The sequence below is a fragment of the Myotis myotis genome, unplaced genomic scaffold (assembly GCF_014108235.1).
Source record: "Myotis myotis isolate mMyoMyo1 unplaced genomic scaffold, mMyoMyo1.p scaffold_m19_p_13, whole genome shotgun sequence".
NCBI classification, from domain to species: Eukaryota; Metazoa; Chordata; class Mammalia; order Chiroptera; family Vespertilionidae; genus Myotis; species Myotis myotis.
This window is the reverse complement of record NW_023416317.1, coordinates 16,834,012-16,857,222: the sequence shown is the minus strand read 5'-3', so window position 1 is coordinate 16,857,222 and position 23,211 is coordinate 16,834,012. Positions and strand designations below refer to the sequence as shown.

The 23,211-nt window shown below is 45.4% G+C and overlaps 1 protein-coding gene across 2 annotated transcripts in view; it reads left to right on the top strand.

Moving 5' to 3' along the window:
* The window catches only part of CACNA2D3 (calcium voltage-gated channel auxiliary subunit alpha2delta 3), an 809,032-nt gene that overhangs the window by 164,036 nt on the left and 621,785 nt on the right, over positions 1–23,211 (top strand). For both annotated transcript variants that reach the window (XR_004971472.1, XM_036331880.1), the window contains exon 3: positions 6,518–6,634. Coding sequence is in view for 1 of the 2 variants with exons in the window: in XM_036331880.1 (XP_036187773.1) it covers positions 6,518–6,634 (117 nt within the window). In the remaining variant the exon portion in view is untranslated. The remainder of the gene's footprint in view (positions 1–6,517; positions 6,635–23,211) is intronic.

Below are 23,211 nucleotides of genomic sequence, written 5' to 3'. Positions count from 1 at the left end.
CATTAAGTGTTCTGACAGTGACGTAGTGCTTTTCTCTTCCTGGTGTTTGTGTGAAATGATCTGGCAAAGTAGATGCTGCAGAAATAATGCATTTCTTTGCCTCCCTTCGCCAATGATGAATGTTCTTGGCTCATCACGAGATTTCTTGCCAAATGCTGATTCTGCTAACAGAAGGAGTGGGGGCTTCAGATGCTCTCCTGAGACAGAGGGAATAAAACGTTCCTCAGGCTCGCCTGCCTTCTGTGTCATGCATACTGAGAGGTGCTCTTGTGAAGGGCTGTGTTCTGCCTTCTCCCGGGTCTTGGCTAAAGCCACAGACTGGGTTGCTCAGGTGTCCCTGGCTATGGCCCCAAGCCCTGCGGGGGATCGGGGGTGCCCAGAGGACAAGGGTGGCAGAGTGAAGAGCATTGACATCATCCCCACCGTGTTGGATTTGTCTCTTATATTAAGAGCTTCAGTTCAGGAAGGCATCAGTACGAAAACACAACCCTTACTAGAATCATCTGTAGCAGAAATGCCAAGAGGGAAAACCTGTGAGGATTGGAAGGGCCTGCTATGTGCCGGCATTGTGCTGGGGGCCTTCGCAGACATCCTCCTAGTAACCCTCTCAGCATTCTGAATGAGGACCCTGAGGCCCAGGAGGTTAAGCGATTTCCTTGAAGCGACATGACCAAACTCCCAAACTGCTGCTGCGTCTGACTATCAAACTTCTGCATGTCTCCTGGGAGCCCACCTGTCATTCCTCTGACTCTTCTGGCCTCTCGCTGTTGCTGAGTCCCAAGTTCGGGCCGCGTCCAGCTCCCAACTCCTCGTCTTCACCCAGCTTTACTCCCTCCTACCCATTCTGCACACTAAGATTTTTCAAAAGGACACATCTGATCATCGAGTCCCAATACTACCCAGAAACCCTTCAATGGCTCTGGCTGTTGCCTGTCTCCACACCCCACCCTCCTACCCTAATCAGGATGAGGTCCAAACCCTTACATCCTAGAACACTACCCTTGATGGACTGATTCTGCTCACTACTCTGACCTCATTAGAGTACCCCACCTTGACCATCCATGTGCCAACAAAGTGAAACTGAGTAGTTTCTTGAGCCCCAGGCAGCTTCTTGTCCCTGGACCTCCATACCTGCCTCTTGCTCTGTCAGGCAGGCTCATCCCCTATTGTGTCTCCCACCTTCCCAGCCTAGTCGTCCTTTAAAGGCCCAGCAATATGGGAGTCACTACATTGCCCACCCCACTGGTTCAACCTACCACTATGTTGTACCTTCTTTGCCTGTTTACTCATCAGAATACTGACCATTAGAAAAACCAGCCTTATTGAGTTCTGCTTTACATATCATTGTGCTGGGTGTCTAGTACCCCGCCCAGTATACCAGAGACACAAAAGAGATGTTTGCAGAACAAGTAAATGGGACACTGGAGACAGTATTCAAATCCAGGCTGGCCTGAACCTTTAATTGGGTGGCACAATGTCTCTTCCATGCTCATCTTCCCCTCTGGCTTCCTTTATGTTTTCAGGGACCTGCTGATACTTTCCTAACTCCTTTTCCCAGTGGAAGGAGGACTGCTTTTATGCGAAACAAGTAATTGCTAAGGCAGCCCTTGAACCTGTAGGAAACAAAGCCATTGCCTGTACAGCTGTGTGGGAGGCCACCTGGAGGGAAAGGAGCTTGGGCTGTTTTGCCTCCAGCACAGTCTTGATACCTGAGAGAACAAAAGAGGATTTGTAGCCCAAACACATCCATGGTGTCATTTATAATTAAGGCTCCAGGGCCACCTTCTGAGGGGGCTTGCTCATTTCCCTCAGGGTATTTTTATTGTCAAGAGCTGCATCTGCTCCTTTAAAGTCCAGCTTTAACCTCACCCCTCAGTGGCCCTGTGGTGGAATCTTGCCCACTTTTGGGACACCCAGTGGTCCCTGGCCATGTCGCTCTGGCTCACTTGGAGCAGCCTGGGAGCAGCTGCAGCCCTCGTGAACTGACCATGTCTCTAGTTTTTGCCACTTGACTCTCTTGGCAAGTCCAAGCCACCATCGGCTACAAAAATCAGTGAAACAGGGGTTTTATGGTGGTGAAATGCAGCCTCAGAAACCAGCTTGCAAATATTTAGTCTGTCAATCCTTCACCCTTTACTTCTAAGTTCAAATGACCAAGTGACTAGAAGTTAACCCTTTCTAGGTTTAAAACACACTCTAACCACTTGCCTTTCAACATGACTAAACCTCTCTGTGCCTCAGTTCCCCATCTGCAACATGGGGATAATGCCAACCTCCCAGGGTGGCTGTGAGGATGAGACGAATTAATTTGTGAAGAGCTTCTGGCACCGTGCTGGGCCTGGGATAGACGGAGGACTGACTCATTGTACCGACTTCCTCAAGCTCTGCTAATGAAGACGTGCTGCTTAATTACACAGTTTCTAATTGGGACCACGTCCCCCTGCAGGAATCTGTTTATGAGGCGCCCATATGCTACTCTACATACAACTACAACTTTTATATTTTCTAATTTCCAATGTGTGTTCATTGTAAAAATGAGAACATGCAGGTAAGCAAGAAAGGAAGAAACCCATTTGTAATTGTATAGCCAGCTGTGAACACTTGGTGCCTCCTTCTAGCAGGGGTGTGTGTGTGTGTGTGTGTGTGTGTGTGTGTGTGTGTGTGTGTGTGTTTGCGTGTTTGCGTGCTTGCGCGTGTGCAGGTTAGTAACTGAAAATAAAAAGCACCGATTACTGTCTGTACCATATCGTATCACACTGCATGCACAATTCCTGCCTTCTTCCATACACTTTTGGGATGGCCATGTGGAATTCTGTTGTACTGTTGAGCTTACTCCCTCCAGTTGCTGGAAGTCAAATCGCTTGGTTTCACACTGAGGCACGTTTTTAAAGGTTTTGATGTTGCATTCTAAACTGCTAAGGGCTTGCAGTTGATTAATGACTGTCCTGGGTTAATCTCTCTGTTCTTGAAAATCCTTTGATTCCAGCAAAGTGTGATGTTTCCTGGTAAGAGTAAGGCATTACGTTGTTCTGTCCTGATTCCAACAGGCATCAACACATCTTGAAAAGCAGGTTTTTTTCCTTATGGACTAACTTCCCCAGGGTGATGAGAAAGTAGCATGGGCTTGACTCATAGCTGAGAGGACCCATTGTCATGTGTCCTGAAGGGAGGTGAGGAGGAGACAGGCTGGCAGAGGAATGGATCCAGTGAACGGCTATGCTTGTCCCACATCTGGAGTCCTTGGCTTGGCAAGAGCTTCATGCTGAGATTGGTTAGCTAGGTCACCAGGCACCCAATAGTCCTGGGAGACTGACAACTCCCCAAAAAGTCAACGGCTCCTTTTCACAGAACAGATTCAGAAGGAGAGAAGACGCAGGAAGATCTTGGGGGACAGTGAGAAATGAATTGATTCCCTTTTAGAACTCTATTGGGAGAGAAACACATGCAAGGAACAGATATGGCCAGAATAATGGCCCTCCTATATAAAAGCCAAAAGATTCAAGTACAGGCCAATTGTGAAATCCATTTTATTTTTCTTTATCTTAAATCTCTAGATCAACGTTAGTTTCAGAATTACTTAAGACAGAGATTGATTTCACTGCCTCTGTAAATACTAGACGGACATTAGTTTTGTTTGGTTTCACTCACTTCTTGAACTTTGTGTTTTTGGTAGTGAATCAGCCTTGGCTATGAGTTGGTCTCTGCTGCTGGCTTTTGGAGCACATCTGGCGGGCAGCAGAGAACCCCCAGGATTTTTGGCTCCAAAGACATTGGCTTGCATTTGAACTTAGGGAAAGTTTCCAGTAATTGCCATTGAAGTTTTCTTCATACAGCAGAGGACGCTGTTAGCCTGAGCCAGGCGTGGGCTGACTGGAGTCCCACATCCCAGGCTGAGCCAGTCAACCTCCCAAGGGGTTGGGAGGCCACCCTTACAGAACCATAGGCCAGTGCAGCTGCATCGCTGGCTTGTTGCTTGACTTGTAACACCACAATTGTTCTTCAACAAGCTTCACCCAGAGAGGTCCTGTGAGTGTCTGCTGTGGCCTGGTGGGTGACCACGGGGACCTGTCCTCACACCCTGGACCACAGACCTTACAGAGAAGAGCACGGGGTGCTCTGGGGCTCAGAGGGAGGGCGCATCCTCCTTGTCTTGGGGAACCAGGACCCCCTTGTTGAGGCGGAGGGGAAAGTTAGAAGAAGGAATATGGGTTTTCTAGGTGAGATAGAAGAGAGACTCTCGATACAAACACATAAGATTTTTATGGATGTTTCCAGGGAGCAGGGAGAAAAATGTCTCTTTCAGCTCCAGGTCCATTATGGGACTGTGCAGAGCAGCTCAGAGCATCTTATAAACAATGTAGCAGGTGTCTGTCTTGGTCTAGATGCAGGTGATCTGAAATAGCACTTTATTTTGTCAGGATTACCTTAATTCTGAGAAACCCCAAGCCCTTGGGCCTGATGTTCAGGTGAGAGGCCCAATGCCCGAGGGTCCCTTCCTGCCTGTTCCAGAGTCCAGCGGTGGGCCCTGGGCCCTCGGTGTGGCCAGAAGCCCCCAGACTCTAGGAATTTCATTTTAGTGTTAAGGATCAGAGGAATTCTCTCTACATTCATTTCCTTAGAGTCACTCCCTCTGTTTTTAAACTCTAATCTTTTATTTTTAAAGACACAAGTATTCTTGCCTCAAAGGACTTGGGAATGTGCTCTAGGAAGGGAAGTGTTTTCTCACCCGCGTGTGAGTGCGTGCACACACACACACACACACACACACACTCCCCCTTCCTTGGGGTGAGGAAAAACTGAACCTCTGTCTAGTTTACATTTTTAAAGATGAATTTACATTTTATCTCTATTTATAAATTTATATCTTAAAAATGATCTTATTTTTAAAAAGTCATTCACTTCAAAAATGACTGTCAAGGTTACTAGAGTCAAGGTAAGAGGCAGAGCCTTAGGATCTTGGGGTGAGAGGTTATTAACTGATTTAGTTCTCTCCACAAATAAGAGTTATTGTAAAGCCCCCAGTATTTTCAGTTCCCAGCCCTTTATTGCTGCATAAATGGAAGTGATTCCTGTTCACACTAAAAGTATTTGGAACTCCATTTACAAAATATTGAAGAGATCGCTAAGACCTTTTGCTTATATAGATTATGTTTATTGATATTTGCCAAATTAGAAATTAAAACTAAGAAATTTAAAAATTATTAATTCAAAACATAAAAACTTCTTACATGTTAACGTGAATAACATATTTTATGAAAAACAAATGTATTTTCTAAAACAGAAAATTTAGTTAGAGGATTGGCCCTTTTCATTTTTGCAAATATCTCTCATGCTTGGTGTAAGAGGAGGGGTGATTTTCCTCTGCTTCTGGTTTCAGTCTGTGATGATTTGTTGAAATCTATGAAGAAAATCTGGCTTCACATGGATATGCTCTTGGTAAAAGGGGGCACTGCCCGGGTCCCAAAAAGGGTCTCAGAGACCCCACAGGGGTGCTTGGACCACTCTGAGAATGGCTTAAGCAGACCAGTTACCAGGGCATGTGATGGGTTTTAAACGAAACACTGTGAGAATTTGGGTGAATTGTAGGTCAAATCAGTCTCTTATGGAACAGAGGAACAGATTAAGAGATCTTATATAAAGCGTTGTTTTATGGTCTTGTACTTGATTGCACATGCTCCTTCCGTGAGCTCGGGGAGGGTACATATGATATCCCCAGTAACTGACTTGAATTGCTGAAATCCATAGCAAGGGCTCCATTGTTATAAAGTGTTCTTAAGATGCTCTGCCGTTCTTTAACTTCTACTCCAGTTCAGGAGATGACATCCTTTCTTTATAAAGGGTCAGAGTAACTATTTTAGATTTTGTGAGTCCTCTGGTCTCTGTGTGACTACTTACTTACCTTGATAGAATATGTAAACAAATGGGCATCGTTTTGTCCCAACAAAACTTTATTTATAAAAACAGATGATGGCCTGGATTTGGCCCAAGGGTTCTAGTTTGCTGGCTCCTGCTATAATTACACATTAGAGTCCTAGCCTTGAGACTATTTTACCCTATGTCCTCAGTCTTCAGCCATGAAAAATTTAGTGATATTCAAGGAAAAATAAAACCAAAAACGTTGAATTTCTTTTTTTTTTACTTGATGACACATCTGGAATAGTCAGCTTCCAGTGGTGTTGGCTGCAGGCAGTCCTCCTGAGGAACCGCTGACTGTGGGCAGATTGGAAGTAGAGTGTTGATTCCAGGAACTGAAGAGGATGGATGATAGTTTACTTGCTTCACGGTTTATTCTTTTCCTGGGTGCTAGTTAAGCTTCCAGAGAGTCAGAGCCATTTTTTACATTTCTCCCTATTGGTTCAATAATTATGAAATACAGTCCCATCTCCCCAAATCCAACAGAGACAGTCATATTGTAACTTTACTTTTACTGACTCCTTGTAGATAGAGATGCTGGGATGGCACGGGCGAGGTGTTTTGCAGTATCTTGAGCCTTCATTGTTTCCCTCCCTTCTTACAGAAATACAAAGAGTATGAGAAAGACGTTGCCATAGAAGAAATCGATGGCCTCCAACTGGTGAAAAAGCTGGCAAAGAACATGGAAGAGATGTTTCACAAGAAATCTGAAGCAGTGCGGGTAAGTGACTCGGCTTCAGCTCTTTATGGTCTGTAGACACAAGGCAGCTGCAGGGAACTGGCTCTGGTGAACCCAACTCTCAAGAGACCAAAGTTGACTCAGCTCTCATGTGAACTCTTCCTTTTCATAAGTCTAGTGAACCAGGAAGAGGCATTACTAGGGACAGGATTGCCCTCTCCATATATGGTTCAGGTCCTATATTTCATTTTATAATTTTACTAGAGGCCTGGTGCACGAAATTCGTGCACTCGGGGGGTCCCTTAGCTGGCCTGAGTCCTCTTGCAGTCCGGGAGCCCTCAGCAGTAGGACATCCTTAGAATTGCCACCACTGCTGCGCTCACCAGCCATGAACCCAGCTCAGGGCTTCTGGCTGAGCAGCACACCCCCTAAGGGAGTGTGCTGACCACCAGGGGGCAGCTCCTGCCTTGAGCGTGTGCCCCCTGGTGGTCAGTGTGCAGCATAGCGACCTGTGGTTCTGCTGTTCAGTTGACTTGCATATTAGCCTTTTATCATATAGGATGCTTTCACCAGAGGCAATGTTAATTGTATAGCCAGAGAGGGTGGCTTAGGACTGTGTGATGCATTTCCTAATTCCCAAATTATCACTCAAAGGTCCCTGGGATCAACTAAGCACCTATACAAAATTTAAGCAATGCTTGCCAAAATATGGAACTGGAAATCTCAATGAAGTGAATGAATCTAGATGAAGTCAGAAGTTCCTTTGTCACTAGTGGACTATTACTATAAATATAAAGCTTTATTGACTGGTAGGAGCTCCCTGAACTTTCATATTATCAGCAGGATGAATAGAACTACAGTGCACAGATATATTATTTTGGATTTCCAAGGTGGTTTCCGACTTTATTCCTTGTAGTCAGCTAAACAGGCCATCCTCCGTTCTTGCTTTAGGACATGGGAATGTTGTAATATCCTATATTGCCATATTGGCACAGGATTATGGGAAAGAATTGCAATATGCAGACTTCTTTATTTCTAATCATGTATAGTTTGCTTACCTTCCAGTTTTAATAATCATCTCCAGAATTACTTTGTTATAAAGGAACACTTTTGACTTTAGCTTTTCTCACACTTAATTGGCCACAGAAATTTCCACAAGTTATTTCTGCTTTAAACCTGATGACCCCACACATTTGCTTAACCCTGAAACTTTTCTGTACTATTTTTTAAATTGATTTCAGAGAAGAGGGGAGAGGGAGATAGAGATAGAAACATCAGTGATGAGAGAGAATCATTGATCAGCTGCCTCCTCCATGTCCCCCACTGGGGATCAAGCCCACAACCTGGGCATGTGCCCTGAGCAGGAATCGAACCTTGTGACCTCCTGGTTCACAGGGCAATGCTCAACTGCTGAGCCACTCCATCTAGGCATTTCTGTACTATTTTGATTCAGGGTAGGAGGGATTATAGATTAGTAGGTAAGAGCATGAGTCTGACCTGGGTTCAGTGCTTGCCTTTGTCACCTCCTAAGCTTTGGCGTTTAGAGAAACAGCTTTACTCAGCTAAGTGGGGGAACAACTAGAAGTGTGAAGTTTAATAAAAGTTCTGCTTTAGAGCAGTGGTTCTCAACCTTGGCTGCACATTAGAATCACCTGGGAATCTTTTTAAAATCCTGATTTCTGGGCCTCATCCTCTGGAAATTCTGTTTCTTTGTTACTCATGTTGTGGCCCCACCCCATAACAAAGAAACAGAATTTCCGGAGGACGAGGCCCAGAAATCAGGATTTTAAAAACATTCCCAGGTGACTCTAATGTGCAGCCAAGGTTGAGAACCACTGCTTTAGAGCCACTTACCACAGACCCAGGCATATACCCAGTGCTCTGAAATGTGTATGTCATATATTTCAAAATAGATGTACAGGGCCCTTTGCAAGCACACTAGATGCCACAAAGTCCAGGCTGACTGGTCCAGTGAGAGTGGCTCCTCCTCCCAGTGTTAACAGGAGGGAGGGCTTGTGTGTCAGGTTGGAGTTTGGTTTGGAGACGGTTTCGTCGTTGAAATTGACCTGGTCTCACTGTCAGCTGTGTGGCTCTATTGGCCACAGTCATGAACTACGTGGCATTTGGAGTGAGATGAGGTGGCCACTGAGAGATCTCCTGGATGTGGGTTCATGTTGAGGCCAGGGGAGCAGAGGCTGTGACTTTTATATACTATAATGACACCCCACTTCTTGAATAGGCACGGTTGATATTTGCCTGTGGGACTTGGGAACATCTGGAGGGCAGACGCCTCCAATCCCGATGTGCCTGTCGTTTGCAGTGGAGCATCATCTGCAGCATTTGTCCTAGAAGACACCTCGGTGCCCCGGGGTCCTTCCTTCCCCACGCCACCCACCGAGCCGCAGCCTTCTTCTCAAATGGAGAAGAAACGTTTTAGAATTCACTCAATCACTGCGGAGCCTCACGGTCTCCCATTTCCAAGCGCCCATCCGCACCCTCAGCAACCTGAGCAGGGTCGGAGGTTCTAGCGCCTCCGGAGTGTCTTCCTGCCAGTGATGATGCAGCGCCAAGTGCTCATCAATGCTGGGCGGCTGGGCGGACGCAGGGACCTAAGTGAGAAAACTGGCTCACCAACAGCACTGGTTACTAGCATTTCCATGGACGTACATGAAATATTTATGAGACTGGAAATAGCAATTTAGAAAACTGCACTCACACCTTTAGTCTGCGAAGGCAGTTAAGTTAGTGCTGGGGAAAAAGGAGACCCCGTCCTCCGCAGGCCTGCCGTCTCTCGGCTGTTAAGCAGTGTTGATCCTTTCTGTCGCTTCTGGCTTGATTTCATCATTTTACCCCATCGCTTTCCCCAGTGATTAGTTGAATCAGAGTGATTTTATCATACTCGTCCCCTATTTGAATTACTCTCCACTATGCAATTATCCTATCACAGAAAGTCCCATTTTCTCCCTGTCAGATGTCTGAAGCAAATGGGAAACCTAAAGTGGCCTGCCCATTACATAACCTCTGTCATCTGGTTGGTAATGGACTATATGTAACTTTTTTTTCTCTCCAGGCCAGCAAATTACAAATAACCTTAGCTTTAATAATTGCCATTAACATAATGGCGGCATCACGATGGCATCACTTCTTAACTAATATTTTCTAGCACGTTTTAATGCCATCGGCGGTTTAAATCATTCTTCCAAGTCCACTTGGAGGATGGCAGTGGGTTGTTTTGACTTAGAGCCAAATCGAGTTTGATGCAGCCACGCTGCTCCTTGCTCTCGCGGATAACACTTGTGCCTTGAGCCTTATCTCCCAACTTCTTTGTCCAGACGTGTTCACGCAACCAAGTCCTCATTTAATGCTGCTGAGCGGTTTATCAAGTTTTAAGTCCTATAAATGGACAAGGAATGGAATCAATTTGCTTCCAGTTCATTAACATTTCAAGGAGATATTTCACATGCTGGACGGGAGGAAGTGTGCCGCCTGACGACTCCCATGGGCCTTCCCACGTGACACCTGGAAACGCACGGCTTGTCATAGGTCAGAGCTCCTGTGAAATACTGACGGAGGCAAAATTGACACAGCTCCCCATTCTTCTGTCTTGCTGATGGTGACCAGTTCCTCTCCCTGATTTGAGAAGAGGGAGAAGGCCAAGGATGTGCATCCCATGGCCTTGGCTGTGTGGGCAGACTACACAGCCTTTCCTTTGTCTTTGATATCCCAGCCATAACTAGGAGGAGCACAAACCATCACCCCACTGGAAGGGCCATCTGAGCCCCAGGGGCCTCCGGGTGGGCACAGAGAAGTGTGTAGCTGGAGGAGACTGTAGGAAGTGACCAGGCCACTACAGGCATCTCTGGTTATAGGGACCCACTTTGGGGACAGATTCCAGCACTTCAAGGGGAGGTGATGGTCTTGTGGTTTCAAAATGGCCCACAGGCTCAAGATGAGCAGCACAGCCTGCAAGAGTGAGCCAGGAAATGACCACAAGAAGGACTTTGGAGAATATGTGAATGTGTACTAGGGTTCTCCAGAATGGTGTTCAAAGGGTGGATTCTCCAGAGCGGTTGTTGCCTTTGATTGTTGGAGCAGCTCTGGGGCGGCACTCCCTTCGTCACACTGATTTGGGTCAGACTTGTAACTTCCTTTGGTCTTTGTCTCTCAGGAGTTCCTGGTTTCCTGGGAAGGCACTGACCCACGTGGCTTTCACAAACGGGCAGGGCAGAGTCCAGGCCTCCCTCCAGAGAGAGGGATTATAGGATGGTATCTATTCCGGCCACACAGCAGCCAAAACATTAAGTACTTTGTTGTTCAAATGCAACGGGGACAGTGAGGAGACATAAAAAGCAGGTTGTAGCTAAACTCACAAAGTGAGGAGGAGTCTGTTGTTTCCAAACCTTGGATAAGCTATTGAGTAAATTTTGGAGGCACTCGGAAGCTCATACCTGGACATAAACTTCATCCTGTTTCACTTATTTTTTAAATTATATCGATACAGTGATAAATCCAGCACTCTAAAAAAGAGTGTTTTGCTTAAAAATAAACACGCTTGCTCCTGGGGAAAGGCTGGAGAGACTAGATTGCATGTGAAGTCCCCCTTCCTGTAGCCGCCTGCTGTGCACTGCAGAGCTGTTTCCCATTACAGCTGTACTGTGGAAAGTAATTGCTGTTGTACAGTAATTCAATTTCAGGGCATTCACGCATCGCTTCACCGATAGGGGTTTATCTGAAGGGACCTGGGACTTGAAGGCTTTTTATCGAGAAATGCCACATGCAGCACAACGTTTTTCCTGGGTAGCGAATACCAGCATTTGCATTTAATAAACATTTACCTTCCCCAAAAGATGGATATTTTTTCCCCTGCAGAAGAGATTTACACCAGTCTTCCAATAAGCTAGAGGGTTCTATTAAGGCGACTTCCTCTAGATGTTTTTTGATGAGTGTGTCTACATATGTATGACTATAAAACACATCTTTGTTTTTATGTAAATATATATACACACACACACACACACACACACACACACACACACACACAGAGGCATGACAAGCAGGGTGTGCCCAGGGAAAGCATGCTCTGTACCAAAAATATATGCTGTGGAAGGGATTAATATCTACAGGGCCATATGAACACTTCTGGTATAAAAACCATCTATATCGCCCTAGCCAGTTTGGCTTAGTGGATAGAGCACCAGTCTGCGCACAGAAACTTCCCAGGTTGATTACTGTCAAGGACACGTACCTGGGTTGCAGACTCTACCCCTGGCCCACATTAGGCTGTGTGTGGGAGGCAACCAATCAACGTGTCTCTGTCACATCAATGTTTTTCTCTCTCTATCTCTCCCCCTTCCTTCCACTCCCTCTAAAAATAAATGGAAAAATATCCTCGGGCGAGGATTAATAACGAAACAAAACAAAAACCATTTGTCTCTGCAGGCAAGGTGAAATTGTTGGTGCAGACACTTTCAAAAGGACCCCCATTAAGTTGGAAATGAAATCAAACCCTTTTGTTTATAAATTTATACATTAAGTAAAGGTTCTTAAGACAGAACTGATCCTCCCTGTATAAAGGGACTCTTAGATTGTGAGGACTCTTTGAATATTAAGCCCGAAATGAGCTGCAGAAGTCTTAAGAGTGAAATCTATCAAGCATTAGTAGGGTGGCCTTAGTGGAGGTGCTGTACATACATAAGAACATTTCCTGCCTTGTGTTCATGTGTCATCTCACCTCAAATTTTCAAAACTTGCTCCTTGAAAGAGGAGTAAATTTGTTTCTGAGAAAACCGAATGTTTTAAGTCACAAGTGAAGAAGGAAAAGACTCTTCTTTTTTATGTTGCGGGCCACTTGCTTTTCTTTCTCCCTCCCCGTCTCCTTCTCTCACTCTCTCTGTGCAAACTGGATTGCAAAATTCCATACATATATGTAAGAGAATTTAGAGCAGAAACCTCAAACCAGAAGACACAGAAAATAGCAGTGGTCTGGCCACACCAGTTCTAATGAGGTCAGTGAGCCATTCTTGGTTAATGGTTGAGGGTAAGACCACATGGAACCGCATGGTCTTCCTGGAGTTCGCCCCAAATGGATGGGGCTGGGGTTTCCGCTGACGTACTCCGGAGCCTCACAGGGAGGCCGGGAGGCTGCTGTCCCACCCACACTGCCAGTGAGCAGCTCCCTGCCTCCTGAGGGGCACGAGCTTCTGCCAAGCGAGGCAGGGAGGACAGCTGGGCTGTCTGTGCCATTTGTCTCCTAGCTCCTCGAGACCCCCCTCTCCCAGCACCTTGAGTGCTGGAAGTTGGCTGGCGTGGTGAACAGTATGGAGTGGTCTTGCAGTTCTGGGATGCTGACCCCTAGAAAGAGTTCTTCTTTAGGGTAATACCACTGTGCCAAACCTGCCCCAAATTCATGGATTTTTTTGTCCCATTCCCAAATATTTGACTCTTAAGTTTTCCATGTTCAGAGCCAAAACCCCAAGACTTAGTTTGGAGTTTTCTATGTAACTCACCTCAACCATGTTTTTTTTTTCTTTCTTCTTAAGTTTTATGGTTTGTTTGTTTTTGTTTTTTTTACTGGTTATATAATACATGGTTATTATAAAAGAAAAGAAATGTGAAAAAATGATAAAGGAGAAAGTAGAGATAACAGCACAACATCTTTAAGTACCTTTTGCTTTTAGCCATCTTAATTTCTATTCTACCAGATGGTTTTCTATTTGGGCATGTGCATATGCATACATGTGTGGTGTTTATATAAACTTGTAAAACATTGGATTATAGTTTCTTATAACCAGCTTTTCTTTTCTTTTGAAATTGTACATGTTGTGGACATCCATCCATGCTAATGAAGACATATTTCTATTCTTTTGCGTCACGGCATAACCGTCTTCTCTCTGGGTGTCCCAATCATCAGTTGTCTCTTGGTGAGCATTGATGTCATGAACAGTGTTTCACCATTATAAGCAATCACATAATATACTCTCCTGCAGAGAAACTTCTGTCCATTTCTTTGATGCATTTATTGGGATGTGTTTCTAGGAGTAAGATCAGGGCTTTTGGTACCTTGCCGGCTTGTCCCCCAGGCAGCATCTGCTCACTCATGCTCCCACCTGTGTGGTTGCAAAGCTACCATTTCTTCACTTTCTGCTCTAGCATCTGACTATCATTAGTCTTTCAGTCCTTGTCCATCTTACGGGCAAAAAGTAGCAGCTCCCTTTACGTTGTTTCGGTAATTACTCTCGGTGTGGCACAGTGGCTCTCCGGCCCTGCACCAGGGTTTGAAGTAGGCCACACAGTGTCACAGAGCGTGGGCATGGGTGCCATGACATAGAGAAGGCCTGGTGCTGGCCGCCTGCCATCCCTCAGAGAGGTGAGTGAGCCTGGCATGAGCTCGGACACAGTTGGACACCCTACCCTCTCCCTTCCTGGAGCGTGTCATAGCACAGCCTGGTGGGTGTGTGAGGGGCTGTGGACACACTCACCAGCACCAAGCTGCCTGGATTTGGGGTGCCAGTTGTTTGGAGGAGTTGTCGGTGGCTCAGCACCTGAGGATTGCGGTAATCGGGTGTCTTAGACCCCCCCACCATTGGAGAAAGTCACCAGTCCCAAGAAAACATGAGCTGGTTCAGCCCCTCTCACTGGAATGGTGGCTCATTGTCGGGACATCAGACTGAGGGCCTGAGTCACTTTGGTTCACTTCTCCTATGGGACCATGTAGGAGAATTGACCATTTTATATAGGTTCATGGATCATGTCCTCTTCCTCTCTTCCCCTCCATCATCCCCCAACCCCTACCCCGCCGTCCTCCTTCTCCTTCTTTTAATAAACTGCCTGTTAATACCCTTCCCCACCATTTACACTGTACTCTTTCTCTTCCTTGTCCCAGCTTGTCCCCACTCTAGCCCCAGTACCTATCACAGGGTCTGAACCTCCAGTGAAATGCTCATGAAACATTTGTTGACTGACTCACAGACCTTCCTCTTGGAGTCAGGGTACCCGGATGTCAGAGTGATCACAGATGACAGAGAACTCCCGAATGATTAAGGGGAAAAAAAAGGATTCACGTTTCATTGTTGTGGGGCTGGGCTTTCTAGACGTCCCACTGTCTGTCCATTTAAATGAGGCTTCTGTGTGCTGCCGCTTGCCTGGACTCTGGCTGTGGGCTTCAGCTCAGTCCTCCCCACGTAGGCCTGCTCCTGGAACTGGGTGAATGGAGGAGCTGAAAAGGGCAGACACCAGCCAGCTGCTCAGAGTGGAAATAAAAGGTTAATGATTTCCATAGATTGAAATCAATCCTTCTCCCTTCCTCCCTCCCTCCCACCCCTTCCCTTCCCCCCTTTCTTCCTATTTGTTTGGAACTGATAAAAGAAGACTTGATTCCTGGGCAGGTGAGGGAGAAGAAGTCAGTGTTGTGAGGCCGTGACTTAGCAAAGTAGCCTCGAGCTCCCTGGTGTTCTCTATGCCTGACTGAGTGAGCTTTTGGTCACAATGCACAGCTGGACTCTAGAGCTAGGGTGTGTGCCTCTGGGCTGGGCAGATGTTTCTCCTCATGTGGCAGGTGGTAAACAGGCAGCCTACTACCCCCAAGAGATGGCACAAACCGATGCTATGAGCAGTTTCGAGAGGCTTGCCGTAAATCTGAGAGTGATGACACGCAGGAGAGTTTCGGAGCGATGCTGAGAGTAGGAGATGCTGCTGGTGTGGCGCTGTCCCAGCTGGGGCATGGCTGGGCCAGGACGCTCACCTAGAGCCTCCCCACCCCACCAGATTGTCCATCACAGCATCCTGCAGACTCCCTGTATACATGTCTTAGACGTTGTGCTTCCTCTGTTTATCTCAGTGCTGACTGGCAACTTGCCAGGCTCTGCCTAGAACCCCAGTGTCAGGAGGGCAGGGAGCATGATGGCCATGTTTCCCCTCATGTCCCCGGGGCTCAGGGAGTATGCTCGGTGAGTGTCCATGAATGAACCTGTCACACTGGTAATGGTGATGTCAGGGGATGAGCGTCCCCTGCTTGGGACGACCATCTGGTCACCAGGACACAGGGCTGGGTAAGGTCCCAAGCACTTCCCGTGTGTCTGTGCCTGCCCTGCCCACTGTTCCCCATGAAACCATCCATTTGTCCTCCGCCTCACACATAGAATTTGGATTTGGTTTATGCTGCACCATGATAAAGAAAATGAAAGAATTACTTTTGCATCCAAAGTAAAATGTCATTTAAAATCATATTTCCCATTTTAATTGCCAGTTTTTCCTTTCCATTTAAAAAATCCATTTTGAAAGATTTTCTGTCACTTCGGTTAAGACCACGTGGACCAAGCAGCCTGGAGAAGAGAGTCATGTGGCCACAAGACCATGTATGAAATTATAGTGCAGGTCCCTGCCTTTGGCCCAAGTAACAACTACGCCCCATCAGGGAGCTCATGGGGAGGTGTGCCCTCACCTGCTGGGACTGGAAGACCAAGGTGTCTTCTGCAGGCGGAGATACGCAGCACTGTCTGAATCAGAGTGGATGTGTCAAGGATGGGGGTAGGGACGGGGAAGCTCAGCAGCAATATTGCAACAAGGTGCTGGCTTTTCAGAGTATCACATGGTCATTTCAGCCCCTCCCCCCCCCCCCCCCCTCCCCCCCTCTCCCCCCCCCCCCCCCCCCCCCCCCCCCCCCCGGCCAGGTGGAAAACAATGCCACAGGAGTTATACTCAGGCAAGGTAAAGGAAATCTTACAAGGTTTATGGGTGGGAGGAAATTATGGTGCGTCACCGAAGTGTCACCCTCCATAGGTCCAAATGACAGAACGAAGCCATAATAATAATAATAATAATAATAACAATAATAATAGGCCACTGGCTATAATTGTATAAATTACTGGCAACAGATGAAAGGTTTTCAGGAATATTTTGAATGCATAGTTACTATGCTTAACCAAGGATGTGTTGGTGGTGTGAGTCGTCTCTTTTTGGTCTTTGCTCAGTTTTCTACGTGGAGGTTAGGAACAGCTGGCCCTGCGCAGGCAGGAAGGTTATTTACGTTTTCTCAATTAGGCCATGAGGGGAAGAGGAGAAGGTAGCCAGGGATTCATTGGCATTTCCTTTGTACTGCATTCAGGGGAGGGATGGCGGCCCTTTCAGTAATCAGAGTCTTTGTTAACAATCAGCGGGGATATTGTTGATTGCACATCCCAGACTGTGCCGGCTGCTTGAGCAGGCACCACACAAGGCTTTGTACCATCGGGGCAAAGGTGGACTTTTCGTTTCTTGTGTGATTTTTAATTGAATTTTTGCATGTGAGCTGGGGAGGAAAGCCATCGGGAATAGACTTAAGACTTAGAAAGCCTCCCGCACTGTGCAGCCCGTGATCCCCGAGCTGGCCATCACTGTCGGGTGGGCTTTGCAGAGAGGACTTTGTCCAGGGGCCCAAGGAGCCTGTGTTGGCCATCAGAGAGCAGAGCCTTATCTCGGTCATGATGGGGAGTTGCTTATAAATACCCAACCCCCGCAGCAAGGGGGAGTCTCCTTTCTGAAGCAGGGGACTCTGGAAGAACCTCAGGTTGGGCAGAGGTACTGATCTCAGGACTTTCACAAAGAGGTGAGCAGACAGTGCCAGCTGCAAAGGGCATAGACGCAGCCCCCACACAGCCAAGCTTGCAGCTCTTGGGCCAGCTATGCAGTGGCCTCTGTGGGGGGTTTGTTGAGTCGCGCAGGCTGTCTCCATGAGGACTCCCCCCTGCTCGGTGCACCCCTCCCTGGCTGTGCTGGGAGCCTGCTGTTGCGGTCCCCACGGGCCAAGGTCTGGGAACAGTGTGGTTCTTAGCAGGAAATTAGGTGGCCTCTGAGGCCAGGGCCATTCACACTCGCAGGGCTTGTTTCAGGGGCGATGGGGAGTCAGAAGCAAGCAGCTGCCCCCAGGCTAGTCCTGGCCACAGAGAGGCGTCACTGGACCCAGATGGGCTTTGACAAGAATGAAATCACATATAAAAATACCCAGATTTAAAGCTTGAAAAATTGAGAGGGGTAGTCATCCTGGGTCCCCATTCCCACAGGACAATTATCAGCATGAACTACCCAGTTTGCTGATTTCCATGCTGTTCCCCAGTCATTTATTTTACCCCAAAAAGCATTGAGTTTACAACCCCTGGATTAGTCAGACCAGGGCCAAAACCTCTTCAGGGACAGAGAGAGGGTCTGAGTGTTTGAAGTTTGAAAGCTCATAGGGGGGATCCTCAGAGCTTTTAAAGTTCACTAGGACAGTAAGCTGGAGTCTTTGTCATTGTTGTCATCCTCGGCACATTAGCCAGTGTTTCTCATTTGCCAAGACACTATGCGGTGCATTACATATATTATCTCCTTTAAGTGTTACAACCTTGTGAAGCTCTTGGCTGGGGGAGGGAGGAGAAGAAAGGTCATTCACAGGACACAGGATAAGAAAGGATAGGGCAGCATCTCTCTCTCTCTCTCTCTCTCTCTCTCTCATTTTGAGAACCACCACATGAGGTTGTGTCTGAGATTTTCTTCTCCTTTAACATTTTAGCATTGTAGCCCTTGTTTTAGGCTCTTACCAATACGAAGTCCTATTTGTTTTGTTGTATTCCTCCCCCCCCCCCCCCGAATTTCTGAGAAGACCTGATCTGTGTAAATAATTACCAATCTGGTCTCATTCACAGAACCAGGAAGCAAAAATCAGTGGTACCCTCTCTCACAACCCCCTCCCTCAGAACACACTTTCCTGCTAGAATGATGACTGAGACAATATCTCTCACCAGGAGAAGGGGATGAAAAATGCTCAAAGTGGTTACATTTGAATATGTGGCACTTATCTCTCTGTGCAGGCCCCTTACAGAAAAAATAATTCATCAAACTTCGCTCAAGAAAAAAGAGCTTTCATCAACAACAACATCAAACACTCACCATGGCAGGAACAGGACAATAAAGGAGTTACTTTAGCAGAATTAACAGGAAGAAATTAGCCTCATATATCCTTCCTTTTTATCACAGTGTGGTGCATTTACATATTTTGAAATTTCACATTTGCATAGTCGATGATTTTAAATTAGATTCTCACATCTCGTCTCTGATGTTTGTCATGTGTATAACTTGTCTTAATAACTGAGTTGTTCGCATTTAAAAAATAGTTATCTAATCAACAGCCTAACCCAGTTACCTTTACAATTATTTAACAGTTTTAATGAGTTATAATTCACGTATGATACAATTCACTCATTTCAAGTGTACAATTAAGTGTTTTATAGTACATCCACAGAATTGTACAACCATCACCCCCAGCCAACTGTAGAAGATTTTTACCGACCCAAGGAGAAAACCCGGGACTCATTAGCAGCCACTTCACATTCCCTCCGAAATGTCCTTCCTCCAAGATTAGGCAAACCCTATTCCACTTTGTGTTGCCAAAGGTTTACCTATTCTGGACATCTCATGTAAATGGAGTCAAGCAGTGTATGTGTGGTTTTTTGTGACTGATTTCCTTCACTCCGCATAATGTGTTTTTCCCTAGGGCTCTTTTATGTAAACTTTTCTTTTATGGTTGACACTATAAATGCCCCCATTTCCCACCTCCAAACAGCCCCGCCCCCCTTCCCTCTGGCCATCACCACACTGTTGTCTGTGTGGATGGGCTATGCATATATGTTGTCTGGCTAATCTCTTCACCTTCTTTCAGTCCTCCCTGCTGCCCACCATCCTCCCCTCTGACAGCTGTCAGTCTGTTTCATGTATCTATGCCTCTGGTTCTGTTTTGTTTGTCAATTTATTTTGTTCATTAGATTGCACATATCAGTGAGATCATGTGATACTTGTCTTTCCCTGACTGGCTTATTTCACTTAGCATAATAATATCCAGGTGCATCTATGCTGTCCCAAAAGATAAGAGCGCCCCCTCCCCTTTTCTTTGGCACATGTATTCCATTGTGTAAATGTAATAAGTGGAAGCATATATTAGAAAGATTAACATAATTAAAATGTCCATACTACCCAAAACAATCTATAAATTCAATGCAATTTCAATTAAAACACCAATGGCATATTTCACAAATCGAGAACAAATATTAAAAATTTTTTTAAGGCCCTAACCGGTTTGGCTCAGTGGATAGAGTGTCGGCCTGCGGACTGAAGGGTCCCAGGTTCGATTCCGGTCAAAGGCATGTACCTTGGTTGCGGGCACATCCCCAGTAGGTGGTGTGCAGGAGGCAGCTGATCGATGTTTCTCTCTCATCGATGTTTCTAACTCTCTGTCCCTCTCCCTTCTCTGTAAAAAATCAATAAAATAAAAAAAAAAATTTTAAGGAAACCCAAAAGACCTTGATAAACCTTAGCAATTTTGAGAAAAAAAGAACAAAGTTGGAGGTATCACAATACCAGATATCAAACTATACTACAAGGCCATTATCATCAAAACAGCCTGATACTGGCATAAGAACAGGCATATAGATCAATAGAGCCCATAAACCAACCCATACCTTTATGCTCAGTTAATATTTGACAAAGGAGACAAGAGAATACAATGGACTAAAGACAGTCTCTTCAATAAATGGTGTTGGGAAAATTGGACAGGTATGTGCAAAAAACTGAAACTAGACCACCAACTTACACCATATATAAGAATAAACTCAAAATTGATAAAAAGACTTAAATATAAGTCACAAAACCATAAAATCCTAGAAGAAAACATAGGCAGTAAAATCGCAGACTCTCTCTTAGCAATATTTTTACTGATGTATCTCCTAGGCCTAGGGAGTATTGCAGTATCATCCCTGTGCTCTTCCTCCTTGCCCAGAGCCGGGCAGGCAAATGGCTTGATTTCACACAGCATCTTCCTGCTGGCAATTATATAACACTGGGCTTCCATGTGAGTATTTCCAACATGAGTTAGCAGGGAGATGCACGATTCTACGGTGGACAGCTGAATCACTCAGAATGTTTTATAGTTTATTTCACTGTCCACAGGAGTAGATCAAGCCGCGGAGTCCGTCTTGGTCATTAAGATGTAGTCCAGCTCTTGCATTCAGAGCTTTTGAGTGCCTTAATTGAGCACTTGTCTGGCCTGATGGCTGTTGGCAGGGCTGTGCGGGCGCTCCCAAAGGGCAGACAACGCCAGTAAATCGCAATCACAATGGAGCACCGATGGAAGAAGTAAACAGTTCTGAAACCATGCTATAAATTGTCATCCAGTGATGATTCTGTTTTATTATGAAGGTTAAATTACAGCAATCACCCATGCACAAAGGCTCTGCAGTAAGAAAACATTTGGGAACAGTGTTTTTCTCCTATGGCTTGGGTGATGGGTGTGTAGGAATAAAACACAGTGAATTGTTTACTGTGGGCCAGAAAGGAAAATATGAACTACAGCTCACTGCGAGGTGTGCACTCTCTTTATCTTTTATGAACCAAGCAGGTTGTAAGCAGGTTGCTGTTCCCACAGGAAAAGATGATAAACTTGACCGGAAGGCAACTTCCAGCTATGTTTTTCTTCTCTCTCTGTCTCCTCTCTACATGCGCGCGCGCGCGCGCGTGTGTGTGTGTGTGTGTGTGTGTGTGTGTGTGTGTGGGTGTGTGTGTGTGTCTGTCTACTGGGGCTGGGATGGGTTAGGATGGGCAGGGAATGATGCCCACCCCAGTGATTAACAGCTTACAGATGCAGTCTTTCTGAAGTTCCCCAGAATGCTATCTCAAGGCCTTATGTATTTCATAGCCACTTGATTTAGTGGTGAAAAGATGGGCTTCGGAGCTGTCCAAATTCTGGTTTAAATCCTGACTCTACCTCTTGATAGCTGTGTGACTTAGGGGAAGGTCATTGCTCTCTGATCCTCAAGATTATCAACTGTAAATGGGAGCAGTGACTTGCCTCACTGGTGTGGGCCCATAAAATGCGACCTGATACTAGTCACACAGTCTCTGCTCATTATTATTGTGTGGCGGCCGCAGCAATTGGTAGCATCGCCACAGATCTTCTGGCACCCCCAAAGCTTCATGATGATCTTTCCCAGTAGAATTATTTTGCAGCCGGTAGAATTCATACAGAAAAGCAACCATGTTAACGCTGGAAGTTGATGTTGTTATTGCAGAGAGCTTATTGCCTCCCATTATTTCTCACTTCATTTACAATGAAATGGACACCCATTGGCAAGGCCATTGCGTGATCTTGACCCTGCCTGCCTCTCCCAGTCCCTCTCCTGCTGGGTTCTCACGTGGACCTCCCACTTGTCCCTTGAACATGCCAGGCCTGTTCTTTCTGCAGTGCCCTTGTGTTCTCTCTGAGTGACATTTTCTTTGCCAGAATTTGCTTCCTTCTTGTTATTCAAGATTCAGCTCAGATTCTTTTTAAGGCAGCCTTTCTTGGCCACCTTGCCCAAAGGAGGGTTCTCTCCCACCCTACACAAACCCCTTGCTCCCTCCTTGCCCACCCTCCCACTGCCCTGTCATTTTCTTTCACATAGCCTTGCTTATGCTTTGTCTCATGGAACTCATCAGTATCTGAAATTACCTTTTCATGTATCTGGCTTTAATTTCCTCCCCTGCTAGAATTTAAGGTCCTGGAGGAGGACTGTGACCTATTCACCTGGGACAGAGCCTTCTATAGCACAGATACCCCAAAAGTATCCATTGAATGAGAAATGCATGTTTTTGTGATGTACAGATCAGATCAGAATATTTTACCTACAAAAGCATTGGAAACTCAAACAATTTAAATAAATCCTCATTAATTAATGGCCTTTTAAAGTATTAGGCATTGGGTTCCAGACCACAGCAATAAAGCAAGTATCACAAAAAAGTTAAAAAAAAATATTAGGCATTAATACTGTTCTTTGTGAGTTGTAAGATGCACTCTACTGGGTAGAATTAAAACTATGAATGATACCACCAGCTCTGGGGAATTGCAGGGTGGAAAGTGATATGAACTTTAATCATCAAACTTTAATTTTCTCATGGCTTGAAAAAGTATAATTTGCAATGACCTGTAAATACTTATTGAAAATTAATTATGAGTTTACATGTATTTATTTAATAATATCGTAGAGTTATTTTTAAGGGAAAGATTTCTCCAAAAGTGATGAGTCACAGTGGTTATCTCACTGTTGAGGGTGATAAAAGACAGAGAAAAGTGACAACATTGAGAGATAAATGATTTTAGGAAACTTAGATTATAAACAAGTTAATCCTATAGATTAAAAAAAAACACTTAGAAAATTTCTCACCAATGTTATTTTTTTAGGTTTGGGCTGATAGTGTACCCCACTCTCAACACTTTATTATGAAAATGTTCAAATATGCAGCAAAATTGAAATAGTTTTACCATAAACATCCATATACCCATCACCCATTTTCTACCATTGACATTAAGCATTCTCTCTTTATTACGTATCTGGCCATCGAAAGCCATTAATTTATTCACCCACTAGTATACTTGTTTAAGTGCATTTTAAAGGAAATTGCAAATTTGTTGATGGGTATTTTCAATAATCCATTTGTCATTGAAAATGAAACATGTTTTGTAGAAGTTGGGCTGATATATTTAATGTGTCTAATATATTTAATACCAAAATTCGAAATGGTGTTAGTAAACTATTCAGCCTGATTAGACAGGACCCAACATCTTCCTGGGCTCTACCCTT